At 41.3% G+C, this 16801-nt stretch overlaps 1 protein-coding gene across 1 annotated transcript; it reads right to left on the bottom strand.

Annotated features, from left to right (window-relative positions):
* Positions 1-617: 617 nt before the first annotated feature.
* Positions 618-9392, bottom strand: LOC110498585 (transcription factor E2F4). Its single transcript, XM_021575240.2, has 10 exons — positions 8967-9392; positions 8058-8167; positions 7489-7650; positions 7014-7057; positions 6832-6896; positions 5886-6174; positions 5628-5789; positions 5384-5431; positions 5132-5176; positions 618-1930 (listed from the first exon to the last, which is right to left on the bottom strand). The coding sequence occupies exons 1-10, from the start codon at positions 9120-9122 to the stop codon at positions 1815-1817; spliced, it is 1197 nt and encodes a 398-aa protein (XP_021430915.1). The 5' UTR covers positions 9123-9392; the 3' UTR covers positions 618-1814.
* Between the last annotated feature and the right edge of the window lie 7409 nt (positions 9393-16801).

The following is a 16801-nucleotide window of genomic DNA, read 5'->3' as shown; positions in this document are numbered from 1 at the left end:
CGACTACGGGATGCTGGCCTTTTAGGCATTGTTCCTCTGTCCAGTGTCTGTTCTTTTGCCCATCTTAATCTTCTGTTTTTGTTGGCCAGACTGAGGCGTCTGTTTCTCAAACTAGACACTAATGTACTTGTCCTCTTGCTCAGTTGTGCACCGGGGCCTCCCACTCCTCTTTCTATTCTGGTCAAAGGCAGTTCTCTCTGTTCTGTGAAGGGAGTAGTACAGAGCGTTGTACGAGATCTTCAGTTTCGTGGCGATTTTTCGCATGGAATAGCTTTCATTTCTCTTAACAAGAATAGACTGACGAGTTTCAGAAGAAAGAATTTGTTTCTGGCCATCTTGAGTCTGTAATCAAACCAACAAATGCTGATGCTCCAGATACTCAACTAGTCTAAAGAAGACCAGTTTTATTGCTTCTTTAATCAGGACAACAGTTTTCAGCTGCGCTGACATAATTGCAAGAGGGTTTTCTAATGATCAATTAGCCATTGGAACACAGGATTGATGGTTGCTGATAATGGGCCTCTGTGCGCCTATGTAGATAATCCATAAAAATAAAATCCTGCCATTTCCAGCTACAATAGTAATTTACAACATTAACAATGTCTACACTGTATTTCTGATCAACTTGGTGTTATTTTAATGGACAGAAAATGTGCTTTTCTTTCAAAAACAAGGGCATTTCTAAGTGACCCCAAACTTTTGAACGGTAGTGTTGTTATAGTGGTGTATAAAAAATGCTCGTCTATAATAAAAGGGAAACAATGTATTCTGGGAACGAATGAAAACAAGAATGAAAACAGAAGGAACATTTAAATAAATATTCTCTCACAAAAAGAACAAAGTCAACATTTGTGTTTCCATAGTCATGGTGAAAGCATGTTGGGGAACGTTTTTTGTATTGAACACAGTTCTGAGCAACATATACAGACTATAGACCAGTTCTCAAAGCACTAACCCCTACTTCATAGGAACGAATTACTGTATCTGTAAAAAAAAATAATAATAATAATTTTAGAAACAGACTGAATAAAATAATATTCATATACATAATTTGCAAGAAAAAACAAGAGCCACACACAATGTTGAAAAGTGAATGAAATGAGTAAGAAATTAAACTTACTGACAAAACAACGCAAGGGGACCAAAGTGAATGATAAACGTGTAGCAGTTGATCCAATGCGAGCTACATCTGAAACACTGCAACTTTCTCTGTCTTTGTTTGGCACCCTAGTTCACTACTGCTGTCTCAATGTATTTCACATGTAGTTCATTATACACAACTCCACAAAGGCTATTAATACAAAATATAAATATTCTCTATATACAGAACAAAAGCGCATAACTTTGATCAGCTGTGTATCTGTACACATTCGTGCGTACTGTCCGAGTGTATGCAGCTGCCTAGGTGTCTTTGAATCTGTTGACACCGAGTTGATGAGGATCAGAGTGTGATGACTGCCGTTGCCAGTTTGTTACATATATATTTCAAACATAGATAAATGAGGGAATAGAGTTAATCACAGGTCAGCATGAATGCGAGGCATTTCACCCGAGAGATCATCCGTTCAGATTGGAGAGGACTGTACCCCTTTTTATCTAACCTAAAGCCACTACGCCCTCAAACATTTGCTGCCAATGTTTAGTGGAAATATTTGGGTACGACATAAAAACACTTAATTGTTTACACAGAAAAATCTTATAATACACCAGGATCCAAAAATAGAATCACACATTTGTTTTTTTCCATAGAAAATGGTAAAAATGATTCTTAAATTTCCTTACATAATACTTTTTTTGGGAACTCAGCTCAGAGGTCAAAGGTTAAGAATCGGAACATCAAAGAGGTCACACAGGCCTTCAGTTTCGTCCAGGTTATATATGTAGTCGTGGTCACCCGGAGGGGGAGATAGACGGAGGAGTGGAGAGAACACTAGGAAAAAGAGAGGGACATAAGAGATTAAAAGTAGTGATGCACCGACATGCCATTTTTGGCTGATACCCAATATTCTCCTTGTCAAATACCCGATACAGGTAACCGATATAAGAAAAATGTACTAGCATTTTAGTACAGTTACAGTTAACACACACACATGAACGCAGCGATCTAAGACACTGCATCTCAGTGCAAGAGGCGTCACAAAAGTCCCTGGTTCGAATCCAGGCTGTAGCACATCCGGCTGTGATTGGGAATCCTATAGGGCGGTGCACAACAGGCCCAGCGTCGTCCGGAATAGGCCGTCATTGTAATTAAGAATTTTTTCTTAACCGACTTTCCTAGTTAAGGTTACACACACACACACACACACACACACTGACCACACTGACCACACTGACCAAAAAGTTATTTTGTTGGCATTTATGCATGTCCCCATTACCAGTAAAACAATCAAAACCTATTTATTTCACTTACTTGCTGCTCTGTTTCGTTGTTCATTTGTTCAGTCGTTTCGTTCTTAACCAGGATTTCTATGGAACACCGTTTGGGTCTTTGCGTGTCAAAAAAGATACACGTCAAATAACACTATTTGACGTGTTAAATAAGCTTGTTGAACAATCAGGACCTGAATATGACTGCACGTCACATAATAATTTAACGCATTCATTCATTTTTTACCTAGTTATTACACATTGATTACACTACCACTATCTCATATATCACAACAATTCATCGATACGTATGCTATGATGCTGGTAAAGTTGTCTCGCGCACCTACAGTGCTGGTCATAAAAAAAGCTAGCTAGCTCGCTCATGGATGCAAACAATGTTCTTCCCCAAAAGTATAGCAAAACGACAATCTGTTTCAGTAGCTATAGTTAGCTAGCTAACTATATAGCTAGGTGTCATCATCTAAAATAACCCTACTTTATAAGACAGTTCTTATTTGATTAATGGTGGTCGGACCCATCTATGTGAAGCTAGCCACAATAAGGATTAGCCACAATTGTTGACTCTGCGGTTAGCCCTCAAAATAAGAGTTTGTAATTGACAGTGATGCAAATGAATACAAATACTAGAATTCTGCCAGTATTGAATAGATCATGCTAAATGAGGTTGGAATGTTATAGAAAATCAACAAAAGACAATAATTTGTTAATGTGACAAAAATCTGTTGAAATCACACTGGATGTATTATACTTTAGAATTGCATTGGGGGCATACTTATTTCACTGTACAGCCATACCTATGGATTGTGGATCAATGACATGGGGTATCAGTCTACTCAGTGACACCCAGAGAACATTAGCATCGTAGCTCTTATTGCAGGACTCTGAAACAACTTAATTGAGCCACATGTATTGTCAACCTGTGTGTATTGAACACTATTCCTGAGGAAAAACAATACTACGTGGATGTTTTGGAGTCTGATAAAAAATATATTGAGTATTGAGTAGACTGATACACCATTTCATTGATCCCCAATCATTAGGTAAAGCTGTACAGGGCAATATGAATGTCAATACACACAATAGGCTAACTGGGAAGGTGCTTTCACACAGTCACAGTCCCGCAATAAGAGCTACAATGTTAATATTTGCATAAACTCTTCACAGTTGTGTTCTGTGGGTGTCACCGAGTAGACAGATTTCATTGCTTCACAATTTCATTGCTTCACATTCCATTCCATTCCATTAACATTATCTAGTCTAAATATGACAAGATTCTACCAATTAACCATTTACATCACTTTCAAAGAGGTACTTTTATTTTGAAGGCAAACCGCAAATTCCACTATTGTGCCAAATCCTTATTGTGGCTTGCTTCACAACACATAACCCGGTCTGGTCGAGCCTCACTAGCCAGATGAAGCTAGCTGGCTGCTTATAACGTTAGCTTTGGGCAACAGGTTTAACTAGCTGGCTAGCTACTTAAGTTCAATTTCAATGGGCGAACAATAAGTGGCTACCTAGCTAATACTTACTCACAAGGATTCCTAAATCATTGCTAAGAATAAAGAAAATGACTGCAGTTGTAGGCTGGTTGTATTGGTGCTAGCAAGGTACCAAGCTACCCCAGAAGTTGCGGTCGAACAAATAATGCTTTATTACCAACGCGGTATTGTAAACACATCGTTTGTGGCCGATGTTTGCAGACCTTTTTTGTACAGCTTTGACAGTGCTACTGATAGTAGTGGTGGCACTTGGCTTGCACGTGCAAATTCAAAACACACAACATTCTATAATAGAACTCTGTTATTTTACATGTCAAATTAAAAGCTTTATTTCACGTGTCAAAGTGTTATTTGACGTGTATCTTTTTTGACACGCAAAGACCCAAACGGCGTTCCATCGTATGTCGTGAAGCTAATAGCAGGGACGCTATTACTGTGTAACTTCCGGTAGGGCAACATCTGAAAAATAGCGCACTTGGTAGTGTGTACCTGTGCTCGACCAGTCGGCGAAAACCAACATCACCCATGACAGAGAATAGTTGATTGTCAAGGGCAATGAATTCCATTATCTTGGCGTTAATGGATTTTGTCTTTGAGTTGTCTTGCTGAATTGTTCTTACTCTTTCAAATGACTGCTCGACTTGTTGACTGCTCGAGCCACACAGCAGACATTGTAGGCTAGGTTAGGAATGCTGTGTTACACATGTAGCGCAACATTTTATGTGGCGTCATTACGTCATGTACATACGTTATATAGGTATGCACGTCAGCTTTGACATCGGCTTTGCACATCGCCGTTAAACTAGACATAGGGCCGATACCAATGTTGGCATTATTAGCTAATATCGTCCGATTCCTATATGTTCACCGATATATTGTGCATTCCTAATTAAAAGACAATCCTCTTTTAGTTGTGATAGGTTAAGTAAATCTTTGCTGATCCACAAATCCACGTCAGCAGAACTGTATACTTAAGCAAGAAGGCCTGAGGTGGTGTGGTATATGGCCAATATACCACAGCTAAGGACTGTTCTTATGCACGTTGCAACGCAGAGTGCCAGGATACAGCCCATAGCCGTGGTATATTAGCCATATACCACAAACCCCAGAGGTTATCAATGTAATTAGAGCAGTAAAAATAAATGTTTTGTCATACCCGTGGTATATGGTCTGATATACCACGGCTGTCAGGCAATCAGCATTCAAGGCTCGAACCACCCAGTTTATAAATGTCAACTTACCCTCGGAAGACATCAACTCCTCCAACAGGTCTGCACTCATGATCTCTACTCAGAGAAATGGTGTGAAAGAGAGGGAGAGATATGGGAAATGAGGATGAGGGGTTAGAATAAAGATATACAACATCTATTCTGGTATCTATAATTTCAAATGATTGTCTATACATTGATATAATCTGTAATAGCATGTTCATACAGTGGTTACACATGTCAACTCCTTCAATAGACTTCATAATATTTTGAGGTAATCTTTACCTTTAGTCGGGTCAAACATGTCTGAAAGTTCTTTGGGGAAATACAGCACTACAAACAGAAGACAGAAAACATTAGTCACTCACTCAACAACTCCCAAAAACAATTGATACAAAGAGTATCTAAACACACTAAATAAACCTAGACTCTGATGTAAATGTAGTAGTTATCCGGTATCCCCCTTGTATGAATTTGTAGCAGGATAGAGAAGCATCATGATCTTAGGGAAACAGCAGATGACACTTACATTCTGAGGGGTCAGCCTTGATTGGTTCAAAGACTGCTGAAGAAGAACAGCAGCCATCCAATGAGGCAGAGGACTGGAGAGGCTGGGTGTCCAACAGGGGAGTCAATTGGGCATTTGTGTTTGTAGTGGGTGTGGGTGTGTTTGTAGTCGGTGTGCTGGACACTGTAAAAGAAGGATGGTGATATAAGTGACATCTTTTTATGCAATTTCACTTCATCACGTAATAACTACGCTGCTCAGATAAAGACCAAATCGTACCTGCAGTGGTGACTGCCTGATTAGAAGTAGCTGTGCAGGCAGGTAAGAGTGTGGCAGGACTGGGGTTGGAGGAGTGGGCCAGAGGCTGGCTGGGCTGTGAGGGGGCAGTAGGTGTCGGTTTTGTGTTGGCAGCAGCAGGCACTGGAAGGCTCTGGAGCATGTCCTCGGGTGGGGGGACGGACAGTACCACTGGAGACGGGCTGGATGGGTCCTTGTTCACAAGGAGAACCTCAATGGGTCCTGCTGAGCTCTTGAGACGGATCTGATACTTCTTCTGTCCAATCAGTACCTGCCAACAATCACTCAGTCAGACGGTCGTGGCACAGGGAAGTCCAACTCAGATTCTGTAGAGCTGCTACGTGTAGGCCTTTGTCTCAACCCAGCACTGACACAGTTGATTCATATAATTGTATAAATCGTTGTCCAGACTGCGATTCGTTTATTTTTAAAAGTAGAATTAGTGCTAGGCTGGAACAGAAGCCTGCACAACCTTGGCTGGCTACCATCCACATCGCTCCAGACAAACTGAAGTTTCTTCTTCACAGTGAGTCTAGATTTGCCTTCCTCCCACTATGATTTCTAGAATGCAAACACATTCTGACCGTTCTGATTGGTCCCAGATACCGAAGGGTTGGGCAAGAGCCAGCCTACATAATGACCTTATCAACTTTGATATTCTGATTGGTTAAATTAGTTTGAGACGATCCAATCGCTGATTGATTTATTTTGTACAAAGCCCATTTTGAAGTCACACAAACGATCTCTAGGATTGCTGATTCAGACTGAATGTATGTAGCAATCGATAGAGAATAGGAATTCAATTCAGGGTGTGTCGTCAGGCCATGCACAACCAACAGCTCGCCAGAATCCAAGTTGGAGACCCCTGGTCTGAGGATGGTGAGACAGAAAGGGGAGAGTAGTTGGGTCTAACAGTACAAACACTTACCGACTCAGGTATGGGCACCTCCAGTTGTGTGCCTGTGGGAGCGCGGATAGCTAGGAGAGTGTCACCTGTGGAGGCCAGAGATGGGGTGAGTGGGAATTTTTATTATTATTATTTTATTTTTTTAAATAGGTAGAACAAAAAGGTAATTGAAGAACACAGAAAAATATAAGAGAGAAACATACCTTTGAAAGCACTACAGAGGTCTTCGTGTTTTACATAAGCCATAGTGTGCTTGTGTTAAGGGTCAAGAGTTTATTTACTACTGCAACATGAATTTAAGAGCTAAGCATTGAGTTAAAAATCTGATCACTACCATCTAAAGCATCTTGGGGTGACCTTAACCCATTTTGGCTCCCGAGTGGCGCAGCGGTCTACGGCACTGCATCTCAGTGAAAGAGAAGTCACTACAGTCCCTGGTTCGAATTCGGGCGGTATCACATTTGGCCGTAATTGGGAGTCCCATAGGGCGGCGCACAATTGGCCCAGCGTCGTCCGGGTTTGGCCAGGGTAGGCCGTCATTGTAAATAAGAATTTGTTCTTAACTGACGTGCCTAGTTAAATAAAGGTGAAATAAATAAATACAAATATCTAGTAACTAACACGCTAGATCTGCTAAGCTTAGTGACTACTAGACAGAGGGATTGTAGTTGAGGATATGGGCTGTTCTGCGAGTCGTCTGTGACGTTCATGATGCTCTGCTGGACCCAGACCCTCTGTTGATCCAACTCGTGCTCCCGCTTGTCCAGATCATCCAGTTCTGCCTTCAGATCAATGAGTTTATCGGCTATCTCCTGTGTGTTACAGCCAGGACCAACACCCCTGGGGACAGGAAACAGGTATCACAAAGAAATGTACCGTGTTGTGGTATCAACAATTTGCATATCTACTTTCACTGGAAATGTTTATAGTTTTCTAAATCTATTTCAGAAATAGAGAGCACAACACGGGAAGTGTTATCACTTAGCAACGGCTATGGAGGAAAAAGTGGCGCTCTCGGAATGTTCAGACAGAAACCCCATTGACCCAACTCTCTAAATATATGACTCTGGATAACACAGACACAACAGTCAACGGCAAGGCATTGGTAGGAACACAGTTAAGACACCTCTCCTTATCTGACTTCACTTACATAACAGACAGCTTAGCACACTTGTAGTTTCTGAATGGCGAGAGGGTGTCACCCAATATTTACTAACGGAGCCCATAACGCCATGCCCTTGACTTACTTCCACTGAATACTGTTCTTAGACTTCTTCTCGATCAGTCCGATGCCCTCAAGCACATTGGTGATGTCGTAGATGCGCCGCTTCTGTCTTACAGCTAGGGTGTCTGCTGCCTGTGGGAGAGAAAGAGTGGTCAATGTTTTTTATACATTGGTGTAGAGCAGTTTGGGGGTCCGTTGAACAAATCCACAGCTAAAAACAAATAGCTTGGTAGATTCTATAACGTTGAGGAAGCTTAGCTATTCATGGGCTTCAAAGTTACACATAACTGAGTCTTCAACGAGCACTTACAGCAATAAACATATGGCTAGTGCTGATAACTACGATGGGTTAATCCTCATTACTGCAATGGGATGACATATATTCTATTGTGGTCAGTCACGCCCAGCCTAAACAAAACCTAACATATTGTCAGCATAATTTAACCAATGATAATTTTGACTTGCGGATTTATTTATTTTCTAGCTACATAAAAAGGTGTGTGACTCTGAACCGGGTTCGGGTTTTAACTGTTTTGCCAGATTCAGTTCATGACAACAATGTGCAGCCTTGCGTGCTTGTCTTCATTGCGGCTGCAGGGGGCAGAATATATAAAGTTAGCTGGCTAGCTTGCTGCTTAGTACCTCAACCAATGACTGTGTGACCTCAACAGAGGAGTTGAAGTAACGTTACTTGGCAACTGGCTAGCCAACTTTTCCTACATTCAGTGGACGGGCAAATTGTAACAAACTAGGGAGTTAATTGAACTATTCAAACACATAAACAGAAGAAAAAAAACACTTGACCCAATGTATCACGCTGATGGCTAATGTTAGCTAGCGAAAACCTTGAATTAGATTTACTACTAACGGTAGCAAGCCACAAGCTACATTTACATCCGCGTGCCAACAACAAAGAGTAAGGCATGCTTACTGCTTTCAGGTCTAGAACTCCATCCTTGGCCTCTTGTAGCAAAGATACAAATTTGGTTGTAAGCAATCCTAGACTCTTCTCGTGTCGACTTGGGGTTTGAGGTTGAAGCGAGTCACCCATAGCTCCAAATTCGGTTCTTTCCGACTCCAGCTCCATCTGATTAGGAATTCTTGTTCGAATCCGTACAACAGTAACGTTAGCTAGCCGGCCCCAAACTCACTTGCTAGCTAGAAACCCCTTTACATTCGCCGTGCTAAAGTGAGATTTATCTATATAAAATACTTTGCATGGTACTAATTGTAGGATAATACAATATGGTCCGGTCCAGATTATTGACCTGATAATTTAAAAAAAAAAACAGGCCTGCAAAATATTTCAACGAGTGTACGGTCCGAAGCCGTTAGACACACGAGGTATGCTGGGATGGTTTGGTTTGTGAAGCTAAGGGGCCACCTGCAAAACATGAGATACTATGAAAAGCGTACACTATAAATTGTAATCGTTTTACTTGACAAGAAAGTCAACTGTTGCTAGTAAAGCATTTCGCAATATTAGATATTACCTCATCACATATGCTAAATCACAAGATCATTAAATGTTTGTTTATTATGGATTAGACTGCACATGTGGCCCTTTTTAGGGACAGTTCTATTTTCTACATGCCCTAACTACTTTCATTTTACAGTCAAATAATAATAAATTTTTCGAGGATATGCTTAGGCTAAATCTTTAAGATTTTACAGTTTAAGAAATGCTTAATCAATTGCAATTCATGTACCAGGATATTAAAAATGAGAATGTGGTGCCTATTTTGTCTGATATTACTACTTTTTTTCATTGCATACTCATTGCTTTATAGACATTATATCGCATACATGAAGACAATCTCAGTGGTAATGACAAAAAAGCTATGGTCACGCTAGTGACAATGACTGTGTAATAAATAGAGAATTATAGATGCCAAATTCTATTTACCAGAACACTGTTTGTGCAAATGTGCGCATGCGTGTACGCCCATGTCTGTCACTTTGGAGAAGAGGAGCGCAGTGTGCTGTCACTATGGTTGGATCTGAACAACATGTATGGTGTGTTCAATTGTTCTGTGTGGATATGCATCTACCTCCTCATCTTCTTCCGAAAGGTTAATAGACCCAAAAACTTTCCTCCTGGTCCACAACCCATTCTAATATTTGGGAATCTTATGAAAGACCTGGAGATGGTAGGTCTTGTATACAACTCTATTATTATGCCATTCTTCTAACTTTCATTAATAATCAATAAGTACTTGATGTGTCAGATTAAAAAAACATAGCCTACTGTAAGTCTTCCTTGCAATATGAAGAATCTATGAAATACTTTCATCAAAGCAACCTTTGCACATAAACCTAAAATTGAGTAACATGTCTCTTGGACATGAAAGGTTTATGTCGCATGTAATCTCTAGGCCAGGGCTATTCAACTATATTCTTAAATGGGCCAGATGTAAAAAAAAATCTTCAAAAGAACTGTGTAAAAAAAAAGATAGGTACAACCACTAATAAAGCACTTTTCTTAAGATTAAATGTTGCTAAAACTCAAACCAATTTGAGTTGAGGTGCAACCAAAAAATGTGATCATCATTAAAAGGTGCAGTATGCAGAAATCGCTCCGCCATTTCCTGGCAGCTAAATTTCTAATAGTTCGCCCAATTTCCAGTGTTTTAAAGTACTTAAGTAAAAATACTTTAAAGTACTACTTAATTATTTTGGGGGGTATCTGTACTTTACTATTTATATTTTTGACTACTTTTACTTCACTACATTCCTAAAGATAATCATGTACTTTTTACTCCATACATTTTCCCTGAAACCCAAAAGTACTCGTTACATTTTGAATGCTTAGCAGGTCAGGAAAATTGTCAAAATCATGCACTTATCCAGAGAACATCCTTGGTCATCCGTACTGCTTCTGATCTGATGGAATCACTAAACACAAATGCTTCGTTTGTAAATTATTTGAGTGTTGGAGTTTGCCCCTTATTATCCGTAAATACACATTTTAAATAAAACAAATTTGCTTAATATAAGCAATTTGAAATGATTTATACTTTTACTTTTGATACTTAAGTATATTTAAAACAAAAGGCTTTTAGACTTTTAATCAAGTAGTATTTTACAGAGTTACTTTCACGTTTACTCAAGTATGACAATTGGGTATTTTTTCCAATAATATCACAAAATGTCAAATCAGGTAACGCCACTTTGAATTAATTTCCTTCGGTCATTAGATGTGTTTTTTGTCACACTGTCTTCTAAGATCAAGTCAATGGCTGTGTCTGAGAACGATCAAAACCGCAATGTATCATGCGTAAATTCTGACTGATATACAAATGGTAATGGGTTGTTATTTGTGATGCAAGGTGATTTGTAGATCAGTCAGTCGGCAGTCGCCTATAGTCGTTTTGATGATCTCGAACATGGCCCTTCAGGCTCCCAAGTGGCGCAGCGGTCTAAGGTACTGCATCTCAGTGCAGGATGCGTCACTACAGTCCCTGGTTTGAATCCAGGCTGTATCACATCTGGCCGTGATTGGGAGTCCCATAAAGTGGTGCACAATTGGCCCAGCGTCGTCCGGGTTTGGCCGGGGTAGGCCGTCACTGTAAATAAGAATTTGTTCTTGCCTAGTTAAATAAAATATAAATACAATTTTAAAAAATGTGAGTATCAGAGCAACAACAACTCAGCCACACAAGAACAGGACCGCAAAGTGCTGAAGTGCGTAACGTGTAAAAGACGTCTGTCCTCGGTTGTGTTGGGTCCACTTTTCTGGGCTCCGTTATTTACTTAACAAATAAGGAATATTCAAAAAGTGCACTTATAAATCATATCAATTTTAATCAAAATACAGCTGTAGACAGAAGTCAAAGATCATTCATCAAACATACAACTGATGTCTCTCCTGAGTACTGCAAAATAGCAAAAGTCCAAGTTGCTTTTAATATGCTTGCAGTCAACCCCTAGTGATGTAACTGCCTACGTCAATACCTTCTGCTCATGAGACCAAACCCATTGTAACGGTTTTGACTTGAGGTTATTATTTATAGGGGTGACAGGTAGGTTGTGCCTACCAGAGAAAACATTGGTTTCTCCTTTTGGTTTGGGAGGGAATGAGTCCCATCTGGTCCGTCATGTCTACACCAATACAAAGGACTTATGTAAAAGTCAGGATGGAAATAAACTTTTCATAAACCCTTAAAACAGTCGAAAGAACTTCAAAAACAACTATTATTTTGCGTGGGTTGTATTACCAACATAAATTATTACACACACATATAATAATATAACACCATGAGTTCTGGTTCCTCTATATAACAATTATTTTACCACACAACTATAAAGCGTATCAACTCTTACTAAGTCCTCAACTACAACTAACTACACAAATCATCACAGTATACATCAAACAAATGAAATACCGTATACAAAAAGGTTGTAGTCAGTCGGTCAGTCAGACAATCCAATCCGCCAACAGATCTCCAGCGGAGAAAGGGCACGAAGAACATAGAGGTGTAGTCCACTGACGCAAAGAGTGGATCCGATCCTGGGTAAACTCTATTAGGCTACAAAACAAACGGAATAGAGAAGCTTCGGAACTGAGGTTTGAACACATCCTCATTCACGTCTCCATCACAACCCCACTTTTGCGCAGCTGATGCTGGCTATTTAATTGGGAATTAAAGGGAAAGCGCCCTATTGGAAGGATAAGCGCTGAGACGTTCAGAAAAATTCAGGGCCGTCACACCATGCATGTACAGTTTTACAAACTTGCAGGAGATACAATAGTTCCAGTGTTTTCTAGTGCTCAGCAGTAATTTTCCACTCCCCAAGTTGCTTTATAGTGGTATGTCTGACTAGTCTCATCTCTTTCACTCCACTGCAAGGTTCTGTGTCTATGAATCTCTTTTAGTCTTGAGGCGCTTTCTCACAGACACCCTGTTTTGACTGCAATAACTCACACATCTCTCAGACCGTTTCTTTATAAGAGGCAGAGACTGAAAAGAACTGTGGAACCATTTTAAACCTTATAATGCATATATATATCAACAATGGACTCTGGAGCAGTGGAAACGTGTTCTCTGGAGTGATGAATCACGCTTCACCATCTGGCAGTCCAATGGACTAATCTGGGTTTGGTGGATGCCAGGACAACGCTACCTGCTTGAATGCATAGTGCCACCTGTAAAGTTTAGTGGAGGAGGAATACTGGTCTGTTGTTCATGGTTCGGGCTAGGCCCCTTAGTTCCAGTGAAGGGAAATCTTAACACTACAGCGACATTCTAGACTATTCTGTGCTTCCAACTTTGTGGCAACAGTCTGGGGAAGACACTTTCCTGTTTCAGGATGACAATGTCCCCGTGCACAAAGCGAGGTCCATACAGAAATGGTTTGTCGAGATCGGTGAAGAAGAACTTGACTGGCCTACACAGAGCCCCCTCAACCAAATCAAACAACTTTGGGATGAATTAGAACGCCGACTGCGAGCCAGGCCTAATCTCCCAACACCATTGCCCGAGTTCACTCTTGTGGCTGAATGGAAGCAATCCCCGGAGCAATGTTCCAACATCTAGTGGTTAACCTTTCCAGAAGAGTGAAGGCTGTTATAGGACCAGAGGGGGGACCAACTCCATATTAATGCCCATGATTTTGGATCGAGATGTTCAACGAGCAGGTGTCTACATACTTTTGGTCATGTAGTGTATCTTTTCTTTCTATAACAGTTTTTCTCCCTTAAAAACATAACAATAATTTGATATGTCAATAAATACTCACCGACTCTAATAAACTCTCCTAGGTGCCATTCTTATGGGCTACGGCTCCTGCTGGAAAGAGCATCGTCGCTTCGCCCTGATGACCTTTTCAGAGGCCCAACTCATCTTTTACCTCCTGAACTTTCACTTTGCTGGAACAGACACCACCTCCAAGACACTGCTCACTGTATTCCTCTACCTTATGACCCATTGAATGTTTGCATTCAAATTGTGTCTTTCTACTTCTACAGTTGTTGTAGATTATTTTGCAAGAACAAAGGTGTCAGGCAATGTTGATAATCCCTTTTGATTTTAGCACTTTTTTTGTCGCCAACATCAATCAAATGTATTTATAGAGCCCTTCTTACATCAGCTGATGTCACAAAGTGTTGTACAGAAACCCATCCTAAAACCCCAAACAGCAAGCAATGCAGGTGTAGAAGCACAGTGGCTAGGAAAAACTCCCTAGAAAAGCCAGAACCTAGGAAGAAACCTAGAGAGGAACCAGGCTATGAGGGGTGGCCAGTCCTCTTCTGGCTGTGCCGGGTGGAGAATATAACAGAACATGGCCAAGATGTTCAAATGTTCATAGATGACCAGGAGGGTCAAATAATAATAATCACAGTGGTTGTCGAGGGTGCAACAGGTCAGCACCTCAGGGGTAAATGTCAGTTGGCTTTTCATAGCCAATCATTCAGAGTATCTCTACCACTCCTGCTGTCTCTAGAGCGTTGAAAACAGCAGGTCTGGGATAGGTAGCACGTCCGGTGAACAGGTCAGGGTTCCATAGCCGCAGGCAGAACAGTTGAAAATGGAGAAGCAGCAGGGCCAGGTGGACTGGGGACAGCAAGGAGTCATCAGGTCAGGTAGTCATGAGGCATGGTCCTAGGGCTCAGGTCCTCCGAGAGAGAGAGAAAGAAATAAAGAAAGAATGAGAGAAAAAGAGAGAAAGAGAGAAAGAGAATTAGACAGAGCATACTTAAAATCACACAGGACACCAGATATCGGCCTATATCGAATCTTCAATTCCTCTCAAAATTTTTTGAAAAGGTTGTTGCGCAGCAACTCACTGCCTTCCTGAAGACAAACAATGTATATGAAATGCTTCAGTCTGGTTTTAGACCCCATCATAGCACTGAGACTGCACTTGTGAAGGTGGTAAATGACCTTTTAATGGCATCAGACCGAGGGTCTGCATCTGTCCTCGTGCTCCTAGACCTTAGTGTTGATTTTGATACCATCAATCACCACATTCTTTTGGAGAGATTGGAAACCCAAATTGGTCTACACGGACAAGTTCTTGCCTTGTTTAGATCTTATCTGTCGGAAAGATATCAGTTTGTCTCTGTGAATGGTTTGTCCTCTGACAAATCAACTGTACATTTCGATGTTCCTCAAGGTACCGTTTTAGGATCACTATTGTTTTCACTATATATTTGACCTCTTGGGGATGTCATTTGAAAACATAATGTTAACTTTCACTGCTATGCGGATGACACGTAGCTGTACATTTCAATGAAACATGGTGAAGCCCCAAAATTGCCCTCGCTAGAAGCCTGTGTTTCAGACATAAGGAAGTGGATGGCTGCAAACTTTCTACTTTTAAACTCGGACAAAACAGAGATGCTTGTTCTAGTTCCCAAGAAACAAAGAGATCTTCTGTTGAATCTGACAATTGATCTTGATGGTTGTACAGTCGTCTCAAATAAAACTGTAAAGGACCTCGGCGTTACTCTGGACCCTGATCTCTCTTTTGACGAACATATCAAGACTGTTTCAAGGACAGCTTTTTTCCATCTACGTAACATTGCAAAAATCAGAAACTTTCTGTCCAAAAATGATGCAGAAAAATGAATCCATGCTTTTGTTAATTCTAGGTTAGACTACTGCAATGCTCTACTTTCCGGCTACCCGGATAAAGCACTAAATAAACTTCAGTTAGTGCTAAATACGGCTGCTAGAATCCTGACTAGAACCAAAGAAATTGATCATATTACTCCAGTGCTAGCCTCCCTACACTGGCTTCCTGTTAAGGCAAGGACTGATTTCAAGGTTTTACTGCTAACCTACAAAGCATTACATGGGCTTGCTCCTTCCTACCTATCTTTCTGATTTGGTCCTGCCGTACATACCTACATGTACGCTATGGTCACAAGACGCAGGCCTCCTAATTGTCCCTAGAATTCCTAAGCAAACAGCTGGAGGCAGGGCTTTCTCCTATAGAGCTCCATTTTTACGGAATGGTCTGCCTACCCATGTGAGAGACGCAGCCTTGGTCTCAACCTTTAAGTCTTAACTGACGACTCATCTCTTCAGTGGGTCATATGATTGAGTGTAGTCTGGCCCAGGAGTGTGAAGGTGAACGGAAAGGCTCTGGAGCAACAAACCGCCCTTGCTGTCTCTGCCTGGCCGGTTCCCCTCTCTCCACTGGGATTCTCGGCCTCTAACCCTATTACAGGGGCTGAGTCACTGGCTTACTGGTGCTCTTTCATGCCGTCCCTAGGAGGGGTGCGTCACTTGAGTGGGTTGAGTCACTGACGTGATCTTCCTGTCTGGGTTGGCGCCCCCCCTTGGGTTGTGCCGTGGTGGAGATCTTTGAGGGCTATACTCGGCCTTGTCTCAGGATGGTAAGTTGGTGGTTGAAGATATCCCTCTAGTGGTGTGGGGGCTGTGCTTTGGCAAAGTGGGTGGGGTTATATCCTTCCTGTTTGGCCCTGTCCGGGGGTATCATCGGATGGGGCCACGGTGTCTCCTGACCCCTCCTGTCTCAGCCTCCAGTATTTATCCTGGGCCACAAATGTATCTTGGAGAAGGACTCGCTCGCATGGAGCTCTTCCTCGTCACGGTTACTCTACTGTGATGGTTCAAGTTGGTCTGGCCTGAGGACGCAGGGGAACCTGACTACACCCCTGTGTTTGGTGCAACCATGTCCCCAAAACCATACTGTCACGATCGTCTAAATAATTAACGGACCAAAGCGCAGCGTACATAGAGTTCCACATGTTTATTAAATGAAACTCACAAAAAACAGTAACGAACCGTGACACAA

Source organism: Oncorhynchus mykiss, chromosome 2 (assembly GCF_013265735.2).
Source record: "Oncorhynchus mykiss isolate Arlee chromosome 2, USDA_OmykA_1.1, whole genome shotgun sequence".
In the NCBI taxonomy this organism is placed as follows: domain Eukaryota; kingdom Metazoa; phylum Chordata; class Actinopteri; order Salmoniformes; family Salmonidae; genus Oncorhynchus; species Oncorhynchus mykiss.
This window is presented reverse-complemented; position numbering and strand designations above follow the sequence as displayed.